This window comes from Neofelis nebulosa, chromosome 13 (genome assembly GCF_028018385.1).
Source record: "Neofelis nebulosa isolate mNeoNeb1 chromosome 13, mNeoNeb1.pri, whole genome shotgun sequence".
Classification (NCBI taxonomy): Eukaryota; Metazoa; Chordata; class Mammalia; order Carnivora; family Felidae; genus Neofelis; species Neofelis nebulosa.
This window is the reverse complement of record NC_080794.1, coordinates 32,424,087-32,441,695: the sequence shown is the minus strand read 5'-3', so window position 1 is coordinate 32,441,695 and position 17,609 is coordinate 32,424,087. Positions and strand designations below refer to the sequence as shown.

General features: G+C 35.0%; 1 protein-coding gene across 3 annotated transcripts in view; it reads left to right on the top strand.

Moving 5' to 3' along the window:
• CTNNA3 (catenin alpha 3) overlaps positions 1 to 17,609 on the top strand; it is a 1,807,132-nt gene that overhangs the window by 1,117,056 nt on the left and 672,467 nt on the right. For all 3 annotated transcript variants that reach the window (XM_058696469.1, XM_058696467.1, XM_058696468.1), the window contains one exon: positions 12,359 to 12,451. In XM_058696469.1, coding sequence (XP_058552452.1) covers positions 12,359 to 12,451 — 93 coding nt within the window. The remainder of the gene's footprint in view (positions 1 to 12,358; positions 12,452 to 17,609) is intronic.

The following is a 17,609-nucleotide window of genomic DNA, read 5'->3' as shown; positions in this document are numbered from 1 at the left end:
CAGAACCTTATCTAAGGAGCCCTCACAGGATTTGGGGAACCCAAGAATGAGGGAATATGGAAATCATAGTGTTTAATAGTAGTATACTGATTTGCATATTTTGTTGGGTCCTTCATAGACACATACACAGTCATGCTTACTCTACTCCCCTTCCTCCATACACATGTACACACACACATTCCCTTGCACATACTGTATTCTTTTAATTTGTCTTACCCACTATGGGTCATTTACGTTGAGAGATAAGAGTCTTTCTCCAGGATTACAATTCTAGTAATTTAAAGATTGTTTGCCTATTTCCTTCAAAGTTAAAATGTTATCACAAGCAGATACCTACAAGGAAAAAAAATAGTTGCATAAGTTATTGTTCTGATATCTTCGAGAATGAAAGCTGTCAGAGGATTGATTGCCGACTGTCACTCTATTAAGATATTCCTTCTTTCATGAAAGTAAGGAGTGTATCTAGGTGTCACTGTCTTGATTAGTTAGGGAATCAGGTGGTCTTTGCTGTCTCATCCATATCCACAAAGTTTATACAATATGATTCAATTAAATTTGCAGTGTATAACAACTTCTGTTTCCATGATAGCATTTGAATTGAGTAATATGCACAAAAAAAGTATTGGTTCAGAATTAAACTAACTGAAAACTTTATATTGGCTTTAGCACATTTTATCTGTCTTTAAGAAAATCAGTTCTCATTCTGCCACTTGAGATGTCAGGTCACTGGTCATAAAATTACTTTGAAATTTGATGTTGATTTCAATGATAGTGAAGGCCATGATAGTACTTTTCAACATCTGCCCTTTACACACTGACCCTATTAATAAGGACTTACTGTGCCTGCGTGCTTCGTATTTATGCTTGACCCTCAGCACACAACAAAGTATATCACCAGTTTAGGAAACAACACTTGATCTTGTCTTTAATTTATAGTTTAGATTTGCATTGTGTCTATGGTAGTTAAATAGATTTTATTTGATGCTGTATATTATATCATATTCACTTGACAGGTGGCACATACTTTTATCCTTTGGGTGACGATTCTGAGGTGAATAATAGCTTAATTCAGAGAGGGACCTTGAGGAAACGTCTAGCTGGTTTAACCATCATAATTTACATTGTATATCAATATAGTGTATGTGTATTCGTATACAGTTATATATTGTTCCAAAATAAAAGATGAGAAATGTGTTTGGTAAAATGGGACCCTTAGAGCAGTATACATTGCAGACCTCAATTTGGGCTCTGGAACATATACTTCAAATGATTTGTTAGAAGTAGCACTTTAACAGCCAAAACTGTTTAAGTTGTGTGTGTGTGCATGTATTTGTGTGTGTGTGTGTGTGTGTGTGTGTGTGTGTGAGAGTGTTTTCATCTCATTCATTTCTTTTGTGATGGCACATACTGACACAATGTATTAATGCTTGTTTTTTAAACAACATTGACATATGTCCACTTAGACAAATAAAGATTTTCATCTTTAATGACTCATTGGAGAAGAATAAGAAGTTTGGATGCAAATTTGCATAGAGTTGGAGAATGTAGGTAAAATAAAAAAATATATTATAATCCCTTATCACTAGAAGCATCACCTTGAATCTGCTGCTGACAGACTAACAAACACACAGACACCCCCCCCCCACACACACACACACACACCATCCATAGGATACCTTTAGCCTTCTAAGCCAAGAGAATTTTTATTCATTATTAAGGTCTCTTTTAGGTGGTCTGAATTTGTCATTGGCGATGGGCTTTGATTAATTTAATATTTGCCATTATATTAAATAAACATGAGATAAATACAATGCCTGTTTTTTCTATTTGAATTATCAACCATATTTGTGAAACATCATTTTAAATATAGCAGCATGTGAAGTCATAAACACTATTTTTTATCTAGTATCACTGAGTCATTATATCCGTATTTTATGGAAAACCTACTTTTAAATAGCTTTGGATCCTCAGGTTTTGCATTAAGTGTCATGATTAATATGATCTCCTGATTGATATTAAAAGTTCAAATATAGGTATAGAAATTTTATATTCTCTTCAAAGTAAAATTATTTGGTTTTTTTGCTTGTAAAAATGATTCATTCTCATTATAAAAACTCAAACTATAAATTTTTACGAGTGTGAAGAAGGAAAGTTGAAGTTATCTTGAGTCTTACTTTTCAGAGTTAACCATAATTTTCCATTTTGGTGAATGACATTTTAGATATCACACTTTCTCATACACACCCCCCCCCCCCCACACACACACTCATCATCTTTAATAAATGAGATTATGTTATATATTCTGTTTTCCTTGTCGTTGGCATGTTTCCAAGTCCACACATATAGAACTATTTCATCAGTAATCTTTTATTGTTCTTAATTAGATAACTATATAGTGAAAAAAAGACACTTGGAAAAATTTCAGTCACTATAGAAACATACAGTTAAAATGGAGTGCTCTCTTCATTGCAATAGTAAGATCACTTCTTTTCCCATATACGATTCATGTTAATAGTTGGGGTTCATCACTGTATACTTTATATTCTGCATTTATAAATAATTGGAATAGAAAATTTTATGTAAATAGGAACATATCTTCTACAATTTTTTTACTTAAATTATATATTTGAGATATTTTATGTTAGCAGAAAGTTCTTTTTTTACTTTTTTTTACAGAATCATTGTATCACATAATTTAATTTATTCTTCATTGATGAATATTTAGATTCCTTTTCCACTTTTACAAGAAGTTGTATGTTTGCTGTATGTTTGCTTATATACACAAGTATTTCTGAAGGATGGCTTACATTAAATTGAATTACTGTAGTTTTGCAAATTTTAAATTTTCATAGATGAGGTGATGCTGCCTTCTAAAAAGTTGGCCATCTACCCTTTGATTACTTCTCTATACCTTCAGCAATACTGGAAAATATCAAGCTTTATAATTATTTGTAATATGACAAGGAAGAATGTCATTTTCTTGTTTTAGTTGTATTCCTTGATTATAGATCAAAAAGTATATTGGGAATCTTTTAATGTATTTATTAGTAATTATATTTCATATGTGAAATGTCTGGTTAAATATTTTGTCCATTTTTTTTAATGCCCCCTTTCCTCATTGATGTTTGGGAATTATTTATGCCTTAGGGGTACCAATCTTGTTTGGGTTATAAAATCCTATACCAAATACTTTTGTTTATCTTTTGAATTTTGATTTTATAGGTTTTCATTATTTTCAAATTAAAAAAAAATATGCAGTCATATATGCCAATCATTTTGCATACATTGAACTCCCCCCCAACCTCCCACCAAGTAGTAGTCAATTGGGTCATTACCATTATTTTTTCCCATTGCTCTGAAAAACACTAAATTTCTGTGTGTTTTAATTAGTCACTATACTTTCCTTTATTCTTTTTTGTTTTTGTAAATCATCTTTGCTACTCTTTCATATATTCTTCCAGATGTACATTAAAATTAAACTAAGCTCCATTTAGATCTATTAAATTAGTACACAAATTTAGGGAGAGTTGACATTTCATTTTACAATGTTGAGCATTCTCATTCAGGAATATGTAATTTCTTCCCATTTATCCAGTTGTTCTTTTATGTCATTAAGTAAGATTTAATACGTGTACACATATGCATACCACAGTATGCACATATGCATGTATATGATATGGTTGTACTATTTCTTGATAGGTATATACACCATGAAATGTATAACTTTACTTGCTACTATGACAGCCATTGGGTTACTAAGACTTTTATTTTGATGCTAGCTGATGTATAGAAAAGTAATACATGTTATTATTCATCCTGCATTAAGACATGTTACTGAATACTCAGTAGTGATAACAGCTTTTCAGTTATCTTGCATTCTTTAGGTAGGCAATTTTGTCACCCTCTGTACAATATTTTAGCTATCAGTTATTTTTTATGTTCATTTACATTGACTAGAACCATCAGTAAAATATTGATTAACCTCCGTAGCAGTGGAAATACTTACCTTAATTTTGACTTTTGAGCAGGGTATTTGCTGTAAATTTCTGGAATTTGTTTTATGTTAAGAATGATTCTTTCTAGGAGCACCTGGGTGGCTCAGTCGGTTGAGCATCCGACTTTGGCTCAGGTCATGATCTCGTGGTCCGTGAGTTCGAGCCCCGTGTTGGGCTCTGTGCTGACAGCTCAGAGCCTGGAGCCTGTTTCAGATTCTGTGTCTCCCTCTCTCTCTGACCCCCCCCCCCATTTATGCTCTGTCTCTCTCTGTCTCAAAAATAAATAAACGGTAAAAAAAATTAAAAAAAAAAAAGAATGATTCTTTCTAGTCATAGCTCACTAAAGATTTTTTGTTTCTTTAGATTTATTTTGCATTAATAAGAATAGGCATAAAACTATCATCAAATGCTCTTCCAAAATTTGTTGAAATATAGTTAAACAAGGGATTTTATAGTTAGATTTCCCAATTATGAGCTACTGTTTTATTCCTAGGGTAAGAACATTGCCTTGTTGTATAATTATTGTTTTTGTACACAGCTAGATTTAAGTTGCTAATATTTTATTTAGAGATTGCCTGATAGCTCTGTCCCCTGTCTAATCCCTATCTAATTTTGTTATCATGTTACATAATCACTAAAAGACAATTGTTGAAATGGGAGGGGGCTTACAAAACAAATAACTAATCTGTCCCTCATCTCTCAGATGGAAACCAAAGGCAAGTAAATTGTCACACTAAGTACAGTAATTCAGAGACAGGATTGTGTAAGTAAAGATTCAGAGTTTGGGAGGTGGCTTGAGATGCAAAGTCTGAGGGAATAGGAAGTTCCCTGATAATAATTTGCTTTCTTGAAACGCCCTGAATGTACTTGCTTCTCTGAGCTCCACTACTTCTAGCTTCCTATTGTACTTAGAAACTGGAGGTTTATTTTCTCTTTCATGTGTCCCTTAAATCGATTATATTTCCTGAGATTGGCTTTCACTGTCTTTGATTTCCCTGGCAGTTCCTGGCCCACATAAAAGGTGCATACTCAACATTTGTTACTTGATTACAATTGTCCCCTGCATCTTGCCATGCGCTTCTCTAGCACAATTCTATTCCTGGAACGCTCTAAAAACTTGTAATTCATGCTCAGTTCTTGTTACCACAAAGAGCATCAGGGCAGCAGTGTTTCACCAGGAGAAATAGAAAAGCTGGCTTGTCGAGCCAGAAGTCACTATCCAAGCCAACACTGGGACATCACAGACTCCCTCCTGCACGGCTCAGGCTCAGTCCGGCCTCTGAGCCAGGCTCGTCTGGAAACAAAGCATTCATTACATTATGTTCTGCAGGAGACCCGAAGCTCCTGGGTTTGTTGATGGCAGTTTTCATGCCTCTTCCCATCTGCCATACACTCCAGCATTTGGCAGCCGGCTTGGGCCCTTTGAACAATTAGTTTACTTGATTACAAATAAATAAATTAAAAGCAAAGTTGGGAGCTATTCAGGTGTTTCCAGTTCGATATCTTAAGTGAAAGTAAAACTTGAAAGAAACTGCCCCCCGAGCTTTGTTAAGTATGATGACCAGACTACAAGAAAAGTGTGTTACTTTTCTTTGAAGTCCAATTGTCTAAGCCTTTGTGGAATATTGAAAATGAATTTCAAAGAGAGATTTCATTCCCCTTTCTTGCTTGTCCTGAATTTTTGCTACCGTTTCCTTCTACTAAGCTCCATTTTGCATTCTCTCTTTGGGAATGACATGTACTTAAGCATATTAATTTGTGCATTCATGCATGTATTCATTCGCCAAAGAACTATTATTGTTTGGCTATCATGTATCAGGCACTAGGAACTGAGGGCCCAATGATGAGCAAACACAGGTAAGGACTCTGTACTTACATAGCAGAGGAAATGATCACAAATGAAATAATCTCTTCAGTGAATGTGTAATCACAAACTGAGACTCATGCTGTGAAAGGAAAAAAAAACCTGACTTGGGCAGAGGAAAGTCTCCAGGGTGGGTGGGAGATGTGGTATCGGTGAAAACTGATTACTTTGGTAATCTGTTGGTTTAATGGCTTACTTCTGAGCAGAGATCTGATAGACAGCAGTTAAGCAGGTATAAGGGGTATAAGGGTGACGGTGAAAAATAAGGGGAGTGTATTTCAGGCTAAAGAAAATGGCATGTGCAAGTGTCCTGTGGCAGAGGAAGTATGGATATCTGAAAGTAAGTTTAATATCTGAAACAAAGATAGAAAAAGAACTCTTAAGCATGGTGAGGGTGGGGAGCAAGAAAAGATGATTCAGGAGGTGTTTGAGAGGTGAAATAAAAAGAAATGGAGGGGTGCCTGGGTGGCTCAGTCGGTTAAGCGGCCGACTTCGGCTCAGGTCATGATCTCACGGTCCGTGAGTTCGAGCCCCGCGTCGGGCTCTGTGCTGACAGCTCAGAGCCTGGAGCCTGTTTCAGATTCTGTGTCTCCCTCTCTCTGACCCTCCCCCATTCATGCTCTGTCTCTCTCTGTCTCAAAAATAAATAAACGTTTAAAAAAAAAATTAAAAAAAAAAAAAAAGAAATGGATAGATATGGGAATGGAGCCTGTTTCAGATTCTGTGTCTCCCTCTCTCTGACCCTCCCCAATTCATGCTCTGTCTCTCTCTGTCTCAAAAATAAATAAACTTAAAAAAAAAAAATTAAAAAAAAAAAAGAAATGGATAGATATGGGAATGAGAGGGTGAGTATTGTTCAGGTAGTCTCTAGTTCTCTGCTTTGAGTCATAAAACACACAAGACCACCTCACCACCTACACAGTTCTCTGACCACACTAGGCTAGTTTGACCATCAACATTCCACTCCAACGCTCTAAGAATGGTCCTCCATGTGGCTGAATCAAGGACAATTTCAGGGGTAACTTACTTGACCTGTCAGTATTTAATATTTGAGATCACCTCCTTGAAACTTTCTCTTCTCCCAGCCTCTATGACCTCAGAGTATTGTAGGTAAGCTTCTCTATCCCTGACCACTTTTTCTAAGACTTATGGTAGGGTTATCTTCTTCTATTAGCCTAATAAATATTGATGTCTCAGATACTTTTCTAAGAATATTTACTCCCTGCACAATCACATCCTATTACCATTGATATGCTAGTGACTCTAAAATTTTGTCTCTGAAATTCTCTGTCTTGAAAGTGTTTACACAGGAGTTGCATGACCATCTGACAGAGAGGAAACTGAAGGAAAATGAGACAGTGACCTTTATTGCCCACAGATTGCTAGAATACACAGTGACATGATATTACAATTAGCTATGTGAACTACATACAAACAGTGCACATGTGGCAATGGAAATCTCATCAAACATCAAAGTTTGCTTCATGTTCTTGGGAAATCATATCACAGATAAATACCTGTGTGAGGACTCCATAGTGACAGACTGAATGTTGTGTGATGAACAGCTGTCCAAACAGCAAGCTTGTTCATAGAAACAATAGCATTTCAGTTGTCTAAGCTGACTTCGAGAACGACTAGTACTGCTAGACTTCAAATAAAACTTGATTAGAATGTTCAAATATAGCACGCTCTGTTATATAGTACTTTTAAAATATAGTCCTTTAGGGGCGCCTGGGTGGCGCAGTCGGTTAAGCGTCCGACTTCAGCCAGGTCACGATCTCGCGGTCTGTGAGTTCGAGCCCCGCGTCAGGCTCTGGGCTGATGGCTCGGAGCCTGGAGCCTGTTTCCGATTCTGTGTCTCCCTCTCTCTCTGCCCCTCCCCTGTTCATGCTCTGTCTCTCTCTGTCCCCAAAATAAATAAAAAACGTTGAAAAAAAAATTAAAAAAAAAAAAATAAAATAAAATAAAATATAGTCCTTTACCAGATCAGAACAAAGTAATGATGAAAAGTAGAGGTGAACCTACAGATGGTAGACTGATTTGAAAAGTCCCTGAGAATACTTTAAATCCCCAAATATCTTCTTTATAGCTGTCCTCAGCTTTACCATCAATGAGTCATTCTTTTGGGTCAAGCATGGCCATCTCCCTGACCTTGATGGGAAAGCAAGGGATAGAACGAGCCTGACTGGCAGGGTTCTACAGATTCCAGAGTAGAGAATTTCTGACATAAGACCATAGGTTAGAAAGTGAAGGGTACCCTGTTCTATGCCACGCTAAAGGGTAGAACCAAAAGATGACAGGAACATATAAAATGGTACACAAGGAGTACTTGGGTGGCTCAGTCAGTTAAGTGTCTGATTTCAGCTCAGGTCATGAATCTCACAGTTCGTGCGTTTGAGCCCCACGTCGGGGTCTGTGCTGGTAGCACAGAGCCTGCTTCGGATCCTCTGTCTCCCTTTCTCTGTGCCCCTCCCCTGCATACTCTCTCTCTGTCTCTGTCTCTCTCTCAAAATAAACAAACATTTAAAAAAAATTAAAAGGAAATTGGTATACAAAACTTGAATTAGGAACAGGAAGAGGAGAACAAATGTCAGCAGGATGAGAACAAATATTAATTAGTTGAAGAATCATCTGATCAGGCTTTGTTTTCTACAACTCAACTTTTTTTTTTTTTTTTTTTTTTTTTTTTAACAAACCTGATAGGCAGTACATTTAGTCAAGTTTAAAGGGTCTAGAATGGACATGAATCATAGCATCATAGAGGGCAGAAGGACTTGTGAGCAGGAGAAATGGTCACATGAAAATTGCTGATTTAAAAAAAAATAATAAAAAAATCACTCCCTCACTCCCCTCTTAGTAACATGACATGTCGCTGTTGAAAGGTTTTCAAATTTATTTTTACAGTTATTAAATACAGTGCCAGTAATGATTTTAATGATACAGTTTAATTTTTTATAAAAATGAAAGAATATTGTGTCCTGGCCTTTTTTTTTTTTTTTTTTTTTTTTTTTTTTTTTTAGAAATGTGAATTTACCTGAGTGCCTTTGGTCCCATGTTTTAGGATAAAACTAGACTAGATAGACTCTGATTTTCATGGGCCTGGCTAAAAATGTAGTACAATATCAGTAAAAAGTCTGGTCAATCATTTCAATGCAGGAACCTTTGTCAATACTTTTAATTCAGGGTGGCACAAAAGAGCACACACATATTTAGTTAATAGTCTTCTTGTCATTGGATGGTTTATGTTTCTTCTCCCAGTTTGATTTTGTTTTCCTTATCTATACAGTAGAGGATTAGAGAATGGGATCAGAAATCACACGCTGTTGACCTATGAGCTTAAGCCAACAGACAGTTTGGTGAAGGCAGTGTTGTTATTGTTGGTAGTGGAGTTTTTGTTTGTTTTTGTTTTTTGTTTAATTCCATCTTGTTTTCATGAGATCTAATGCCTTTAGGGATTATGCCTTTAGGGAGGGCATACACACCTATTCCTGGGGACCTACAAACCCACCAACCACTGAGTTACATCAAGATTTTATACTCATATTTCCTGCATGAATCATGAAAACGTTTCAGTTTGTGGCTCACAGATTAGAAATTTTGTCAAATTTATTTAGGCTCTTAAGGTTTTTATTCTATAAAACCTCTTAAGGGAGTGACTGTTCTTTCCCACCCTCCACTGGTAGACAGATAGGTGAAATGGAAGGAAATTCATACAAGGTCAAGCGCCTACCTAGTGCTATCAGGCCATCTCCTCACACTCTCTCATTTAATCCTCAAAACACTCCCTGCTATAGGTATTATCATACCCATTTTTCAGGTTACAGAACTAGCTTTAGAGAAATTAACATTTTGTCCATGGTCAAATGGTTATCAGTGGAACTCAAGTTCAAACCCAGATCTGTTTGTCTCTAAAACCTCCTTATGTCCTAATTTCCCTTAGTGGGCAGAAACTTTCTGCAAGGATCTCTTGAATAATGAAGCTTTACACAGACTTTGAAACATTGTCAAAATTAGATATACAAAAGATGTCGGATGTCCAAATATCTCAAGCTATTATACAAAATATTTTATATGCATGCTGTTTTCTTTGATTAGTGGGAAGTTGCCTTCCTGCTGTGCTTAGAAACATAACTAGCTTTCTAAAAAGCCACACGGAATTTAGGAATATTCTTAGAAGAAATTTGGCTTTCATTTACACATTGATGTGGCTTTGGAAAATATGTCACAAGTCACTTAGATTAAAAACATAAAGAGATTTTATTTCTATCAGTTAACTTTTTATTTTGTTTTGTTTTGTTACTGAAGACTAGCTATCTCATAAATTCAAATTTGTATAAAATGTCACTAAAATTCCATTTGCCTTATTCTGGAAATAGTACTTGATTATTTAGAAAATTTATCTGACATAAAACAGTTCTTATAAGGAGAATTTCAGGTATGTCTGCATAAAGGAAAACAGAGTGTTAGGATGATCATTAATTGAGTAGGAAACAGTCATACTGTATTTTCAGTTGAGAGTTTGTGAAACTTAAGTCCACTAATATAAACAGAAATTTTGTGTTTAGCATCATTTCCATATTGTGTTAGTCACTGAATTGGATTACAATAAACTAGCAAATTTCTAGCACAAGAATGTCTGCTTTTAAAAGAGAGAAAAAGAGAGGCGCCTGGGTGGCTCAGTCGGTTAAGCATCCAACTCTTGGATTGCGCTCAGGTCATGATTTCGCGGTTGAGGTATCAAGCCTTGAGTCAGCCTCACACTGAGCGTGTAGCTTGCTTGGGATTCTCTCTCTCACTCTCTCTCTTTGCCCCTCCACTGCTCTGTCTTTCTCTCTCAAAAATAAATAAATAAACTTAAAAAAATGAAAAAAAAAGGGAAAGACGATACATTAAAAAATAAAGGAGAAGATTATATGGGGCATGTTTTTATGATTTTTAAACTTTGGATTAACGAGCATGTATCTGATTTGACTGAAAGATTGAGCCAATAATTTATATATTTAAAGAAAATTTACTTAATACAAACAGTGGTCAAACTTACAGATAGAGATTTTCTTCAGTGCAGTGCAAATTATTATAAGACATGGCAACGTGATTAGATTGCTGAATCGCATTCTCTGTGAGTGGGGCTTGGGGGTTGGGGGAGAGGGGCACCGAAACTACTGCCCTTTTCAAATAATTCACAAATGTGCTAATTGTGTGTCAGATTTGAAAGTTGAAGCACTGTGACCTTCAAGCCAACAAAAGCCCTTTTCAAATAAGCCACTTTCATGTACATTAATAAAGTGAACAATGCCTTTCCCCAGTTAAATAATGTATGGCTGTTATTTCATTATATGTAAATGCAAATCAAGGAATTGTTTCACTATTCATATAGTAAAAGTAATGCTATAAAAAAGGAGACTGGAAATCCACTTAAGTCACATTTTGTGGTGCCCTATAATTGTGATCCAAGGGTGTGTTTCTTGTCTCCTTCCATTGCTTGCAGCTAACATGTGGTTTCTCTGAAACTGAATTCATTTTGGATTGGAGGAATAAATCCTGTAATGTTTTGAAGTATATAGTAACCAGCAGACACATTAGGAAAGTTAGCAAAATGATTAAAAAAAAAAAAAGCTGTTTCCTTGCAATGATGAAGACAGTGACGTATCTTGTAGATCAGAGAGAACACTGTACATACTCATTTACCTACTAGCAAGAAGAGTGAATAAAAGTAAGGGTCAGAGAAAGGGAAAGGAATCCCATGCTCTTTCCAGTGGCTCTTTCATGGTATAAAGAAAGTAAATATTGGACTTAGGTAAAGGACGTAAAGGTGATTATTTCACTGGAAAAGAGTGCAGGTTTCAAAAGCAATAATGTATAAAGGAATTTAGGTGTTACTAATGCTTGAATTGAATTGATTGCTGGAATGTCAAACAATGAGCATGAAGTTGTAGTGGAAAATCAAGAACAGGAAGAAGAATTTAATTATCTTGTATTTGTCCAGCTTTGTAATATATTTGATGCTGAATAAAACATGAGTAAAGATATAGTCATGCTTAATGCAACTTAAGTATGCATAATAGACCGCAGGGGGATAAAAAAATAATAAAACAATTACAAACTTAAAATAAACCATAATCATGTGAGATTCCAAGAACCTATTAGCATTCAATCCATAAATAAACTTTTTTTTTTCCAGTCCTATAAGAAACCATAATAGTTAACATCTTATTATGGGTTAGATGTCGATACCAAGAGACCAGATAGAGTTGAATGATTCACTCACCAGTCTTTTTGTTTTAAACAATTTTCTCAAGCCCTTTGTTGTTAACTGTTTTAATAGAGTCTCTAGATACTTCCATAAAACAGATAGCAGTGACATTTATGAGGATGCTACTGGTTATCACTGAGACTTTTCAGTGGGTATGTACATGCCCTAACTTATTTAGGATAACAAATGTTTCTACATTTCTTTAATAATGTGAACTAATTTCCATTATTTTGGATTGTATTTAAGGTGGCAAATCTTGCTTGTTCCATGTCAACAAATGAAGATGGGATTAAAATTGTTAAAGTTGCGGCCAATCACCTGGAAACCTTGTGTCCACAGGTATGATGACTAAATTGCTGTCTCTTTCATTACACTAACTATAAAAATTATATATAATGCTTTTGACCATATATATATATATATATATATATATATATGGAAATATATTAAAATATTTATTTTAAACACAGAAGATGATTTGTCCTAAGGTCATGGTTTATTCTTTACTTAGAACCTAGTTCTTGTAACATTGTCTCAGGGACCATATCAGAATCTTGTGAGAGAAAAGTATAGTGTGAAATCAAAGCAGAGCTTTGTCCAACAATTTTATTTTAGTCATTATTTATTTTGAAATATCAGAGTATGAAAGGAACAACTTTTGGGACTCCTGGGTGGCTCAGTCGGTTGAGCATCCAACTTCAGCTCATGTGATGATCTCGCAGTCCATGAGTTCAAGCCCTGCATCAGGCTCTCACAGCCTGGAGCCTGCTTCGAATTCTGTGTCCCTTCTCTTTCTGCCTCTCCCCACTCATGCTCTGTCTCTGTCTCAAAAATAAATAAATGTTGAAAAATGTTTAACTTTTTTTAAAAAGAAAGGAATAACTTCTTTTTATCTTTCATCCAAAGAAGACATGAGTTTGAAAAAAGCCAAGAAATGTTTTTGTGTCTGCAATTCAGAAGTTTTTGTTTGTTTGTTTGTTTGTTTGTTTACCTTCAAAGCAATGCATTATTATGGAAGTATTTCTAGGGCTAGTGTTTTGCACCATGAATCAGGATACATTGAAAGGCAATCTTAAACACCCTGTCTTAGAATAATCAAGAGATAATACAGATAATTACTTCCGAATAGAGATCACAAATGTTGTAAGGATGTGAACTATAACAATGATTAGAGACTGGATATCTGATGAGATGCTCATTTTTCTAAAAGTAGAGTATGTGTTAAATTCTTGATTTGCCTTGTTGACAATTTCATCTCTAAGAATATTGAGCAAAAGTAAGGGAGACTCTTCCTTCAGGTTTAACGTTGAGTAACAAATAAAAACTGTCTGGAGAAGTGGTGTCCAGAGGACTTGCAACGTAGATCTCGCCACTGATGTCAGTTTTCTATGAGCTCTCACAAGGAACCAGAGGAGTGTAGCGCGGTCCCTAAAGTGGTTGAATCATTTCTACCCCCCTTAGCAGTCTAGGAGAGTTCACATTGTGGATTATACTTGACGCCGTCACTTTTTAAATTGTCTTGGGGCGCCTGGGTGACTCGGTCAGTCAAGTGTCCAACTCTTGATTTGCGCCCAGGTCATGATTTCACAGTTTGTGAGTTCGAACCCCACTTTGGGCTCTGAGCTGACAGTGCAGAGCCCGCTTCAGATCTTCCGTCTCCCTCTCTCACTGCCCCTCCCCTGTTCATACTCTCTCTCTCTCTTTCTCTCTCAAAATGCATAAACTTAAAAAAATTAAAATGTCTTTTGAATCTGAAGAGTATTAACTATATCTCATTGGTTTCAATTTATAATTTTCCGATTACTAAATAAAACATCTTTTCACATGTTTGTTAACCATTTGGCTTTCTAATTCTATGACTAGCCTAAATCTTTTGCTAATTTTTAGTTGGGATGTCTTTTTCTTTTTTGTGGCATTGCTTAGGTTGTTAAAAATATCCTCTGTTGACTACAGCTTTTCCTTTAACTTTTAAAGTAATATTTTAATCATAGAAAATTTCAAGAACTTTAGTGATCCATCTTTTCATTCCTTCAATAGATACATATTGAACACCTACCCTGTATCATGGTTCATTGGTTTGTATCATTGGTTCACATTTTCTTTAAAAAAGGTTGAAGTATCATTATTTAACATTTACATCTTTACTTCATCTAAAATTTATTTTCATATCTAATCTGAGGTAGGGATTTTTTTTTTTTTTACAGTGTTAACCATTGGGCCATTATCATGTATTGAATAGTTGACCCTTTCCCAATTAATGTGAAATGTTATCATTGTTTGTCTCTTTCTCTCTGTCTGTCTCTCTCACACACACACTTTTAAAAACATTTCTATTGTTTTATATATATTTGTATACACATACGTATATACTATACATATTTATAATATGTACATACATACACATGTTTTATATGATGCATTATACAGGTATAATAAATATATATCAAATGTGTACAATTTACTTACTACTTTCCATATGTAAATATAGATTGATAGGTAAATTGAAATACATTTCAGAGCATACAAGCTTCTGGACTCTCTATTATTTTCCACTGGTCTATTTCTTTATCTCTGCAACAGTATTGCAACGTCTTAATTATGTTTTTATACTAAATCTGATATCTCTAGGCAGATTGGCTCACCTCATTTTCCTTGTTGTATTTGGCGGTGTTTTGTTTTGTTTTTAATTATTGCTCTTCTTCTTTTTTACTTGTTCATATAGCTTTCAGGATCAACTTGTCAAGTTCCATGGAAGTATGCTAGAATTTTTATTGAAATTGTTAAAATGTCTTGAATTTTAGATTGTTTTAGGAATAATGACTTTTTGAGATATCGGATTTTTCCATTAATAAATGTTTTATTGATAAATGCTTATTTAAATGTTTTATGTATCTCCATAATCAATCTTTTTTTTTTATATTGTCCTTCAGGGTTCTTAAGCTTTTTATCATTTATTACAATAAATTCCATGGCTACATGCTGATGGCTTCCAAACTTTTCTCTCGGGGCCAGATCTCTCCCCTACAGACCACACTCAGATTTAGGATAGCCTTGACATTTCCACTCTGATATCTAGAAGACACTTAAAATAGCCCAAATGGATCTCCTGATTGTTCCATTCCCATCTCATTCTGCTACTTTTTAAATCTTCCTTATTTTAGCTAATGGCATGGTTATTCACCTAGTTGTTCTGGGGAAAAATCTGGAAGGTTTTATTTTTTTTCTTCATTCAATAAATACTTATTGAACATGTACTATGTAGTAGGTATTCTTTATGTACCTGTAAGGTAAATCATGAAGAAAACAAACAGATAAAAATCCTTGTCTTTGTGAAGTTTACATCTTAATGATATCTGAGGGCTGTTTTTCCCATTGAATCCATTAACTAGTCCTAGCAACTTCACCAAAAATACTTATCTTGAATCTATATACTTTTCTCCATCTTGTCTGTCAGCATCTCATCCTATCCCACTATCACCTCTATCTTGGACCACAGATAGATGCTTTCTTTAGCTTTTACAGTAAAATGCAAACATTTTTTATGACTTATTCAGACTTTTATAAACTTCCTACTGCCTAACTTGCAGCCCCATGCTGTACTGTTTTCCTTTTCACTCATTAGATCACTGCATATTGGCTTTTCTGTTTCTAGAACACAGTAAGTTCCTTCCCATCAGAGGGAGTTTGCATTTGTTAATTTCCCAGGGCAGTTTTTCTCTTGAGGCCAGCTTCTGTTATGTTCAGTTTGCAAGGACTCACTGAAATACCATCTTCTCAGAGATCAATCTCCCTAAATGGCTTCTCCAGCTATACCCCATTATATCACCATATTTATTTCTTTTAGAGTCTCTATCACAACTTGAGATTATATTTTATATTATTTTGTTACTTTTATTGTACACTTTCGACACTCAAACATAAAGTTCATGAAGACAGTGATTTAGTCTTCCTTATTCACTATGTATATTCCCTGTACTTAGCAGAAATGCAATATATATATGCAGCATATAAATATAGAATAATTAATCCATATTTATAGAGGGCAGCAAGGCTTTTGGCAACACCTTTTATACTTTTCCTTACAAGATGTGTCTTCTTTTGGCAATATGAAAAAAAATTAAAGTATAACTAGAGTTATAGTTACAAAAAAAATAATCCTTAAAATGGGCGATTAATGTATAGTTGCTAACCAACAGTGGGATCTGTACTGGTGGGCTTCAGTGATCTGCTCTTGATTTATTTCATTTCAGTGCTTTCCTAATGATTTGGATAAGACTATAAATTAATATGTATCTTAAAATTTATTAAAATTTTAAATTCTTAAAATTTTCAGTTACAAATAAGAATAAAGGGCATATATTAGCTGCATGAATCTAGTAACAAAGAATTTGGATTTCCAGAATTGGACTAAATTTCAGTATCCAGATGAAATGTAATAGATATAAATATTAAACCATATATATGGAACACTATAAAACAAATTATAAAATAGAGAACGGAAGAGTTATAGCTTAGCAGAAATGTACCCTCCAAAAGGCTTAGAGATTTTAGTTGATATTAATCTTAATGTGAATCAACAGTGTGATACAGCTGTCAGAAAAAAAAAAAACACAAAAAACTATGATTTAACATCTTTTCATCAAAGAATAAGTTCTAAAACTAGGGTGCCTGGGTGGCTCAGTCGGTTAAGCAGCCAACTCTTGATTTTGGCTCAGGCCATGATCTCACAGTTAGCGAGTTCGAGCCCACATCCATTTCTGTGCTCACAGTGAAGACCCTGCTTCAGGTCCTTTACCTCCCTCTCTCTGCACCTCCCTGACTCGTGCTTGTGTGCTCTCTCTCTCTGAAAAATAAATACACGTTAAAAAAAATTAAAAAAGAATAAGTTCTAAAACATATTCTCAACCTTCTCTGTACTTCAAAATTATTTTTTAAAGTGTATGTATTTTAATACAGTACATCTTGAAATTTAGAATTAGTAGTTCTGGAGTGTACCCCAATTGTGAGTGTGTGTGTGTGTGTGTGTGTGTGAGAGTACCCATATGTGTAAGTTCTACTTTTGCAAATCTATTGAAATAAAACATGCACATACATTTAGGTCCACTAATTCGACTTCCAGCAATTTATGGTACAGCTGTATATGTGCACATGCATAAAAGTCTATGAGTGAGGTTTTTATGCAGCTTGACTTACAGTGGCAAAAGCTGGAACCATCCTAATGTCTGTTAGCAGAGAATTTTAAAGCTGTGTAAAGTAGTAAGTCGGCTCAAAGTGTGTTTTGGTATGGAAGATACCCAAGATAAGTGGAAAAGGCAAATTTTAAATGAGTATGTATATTATCCCATTTATGTGGGGGGGGGGGAAGGAGATAGTTTGAGCCATATGTTTGTGTAGTCATAGAAAATTTTTCAAAAAAGTTTCACAAGAATTTTAATAGTAGTTATTTCCAGGAAGTGAGACAGGGACAAAGCACAAAGAGGACAGTTTTACAGTCCAT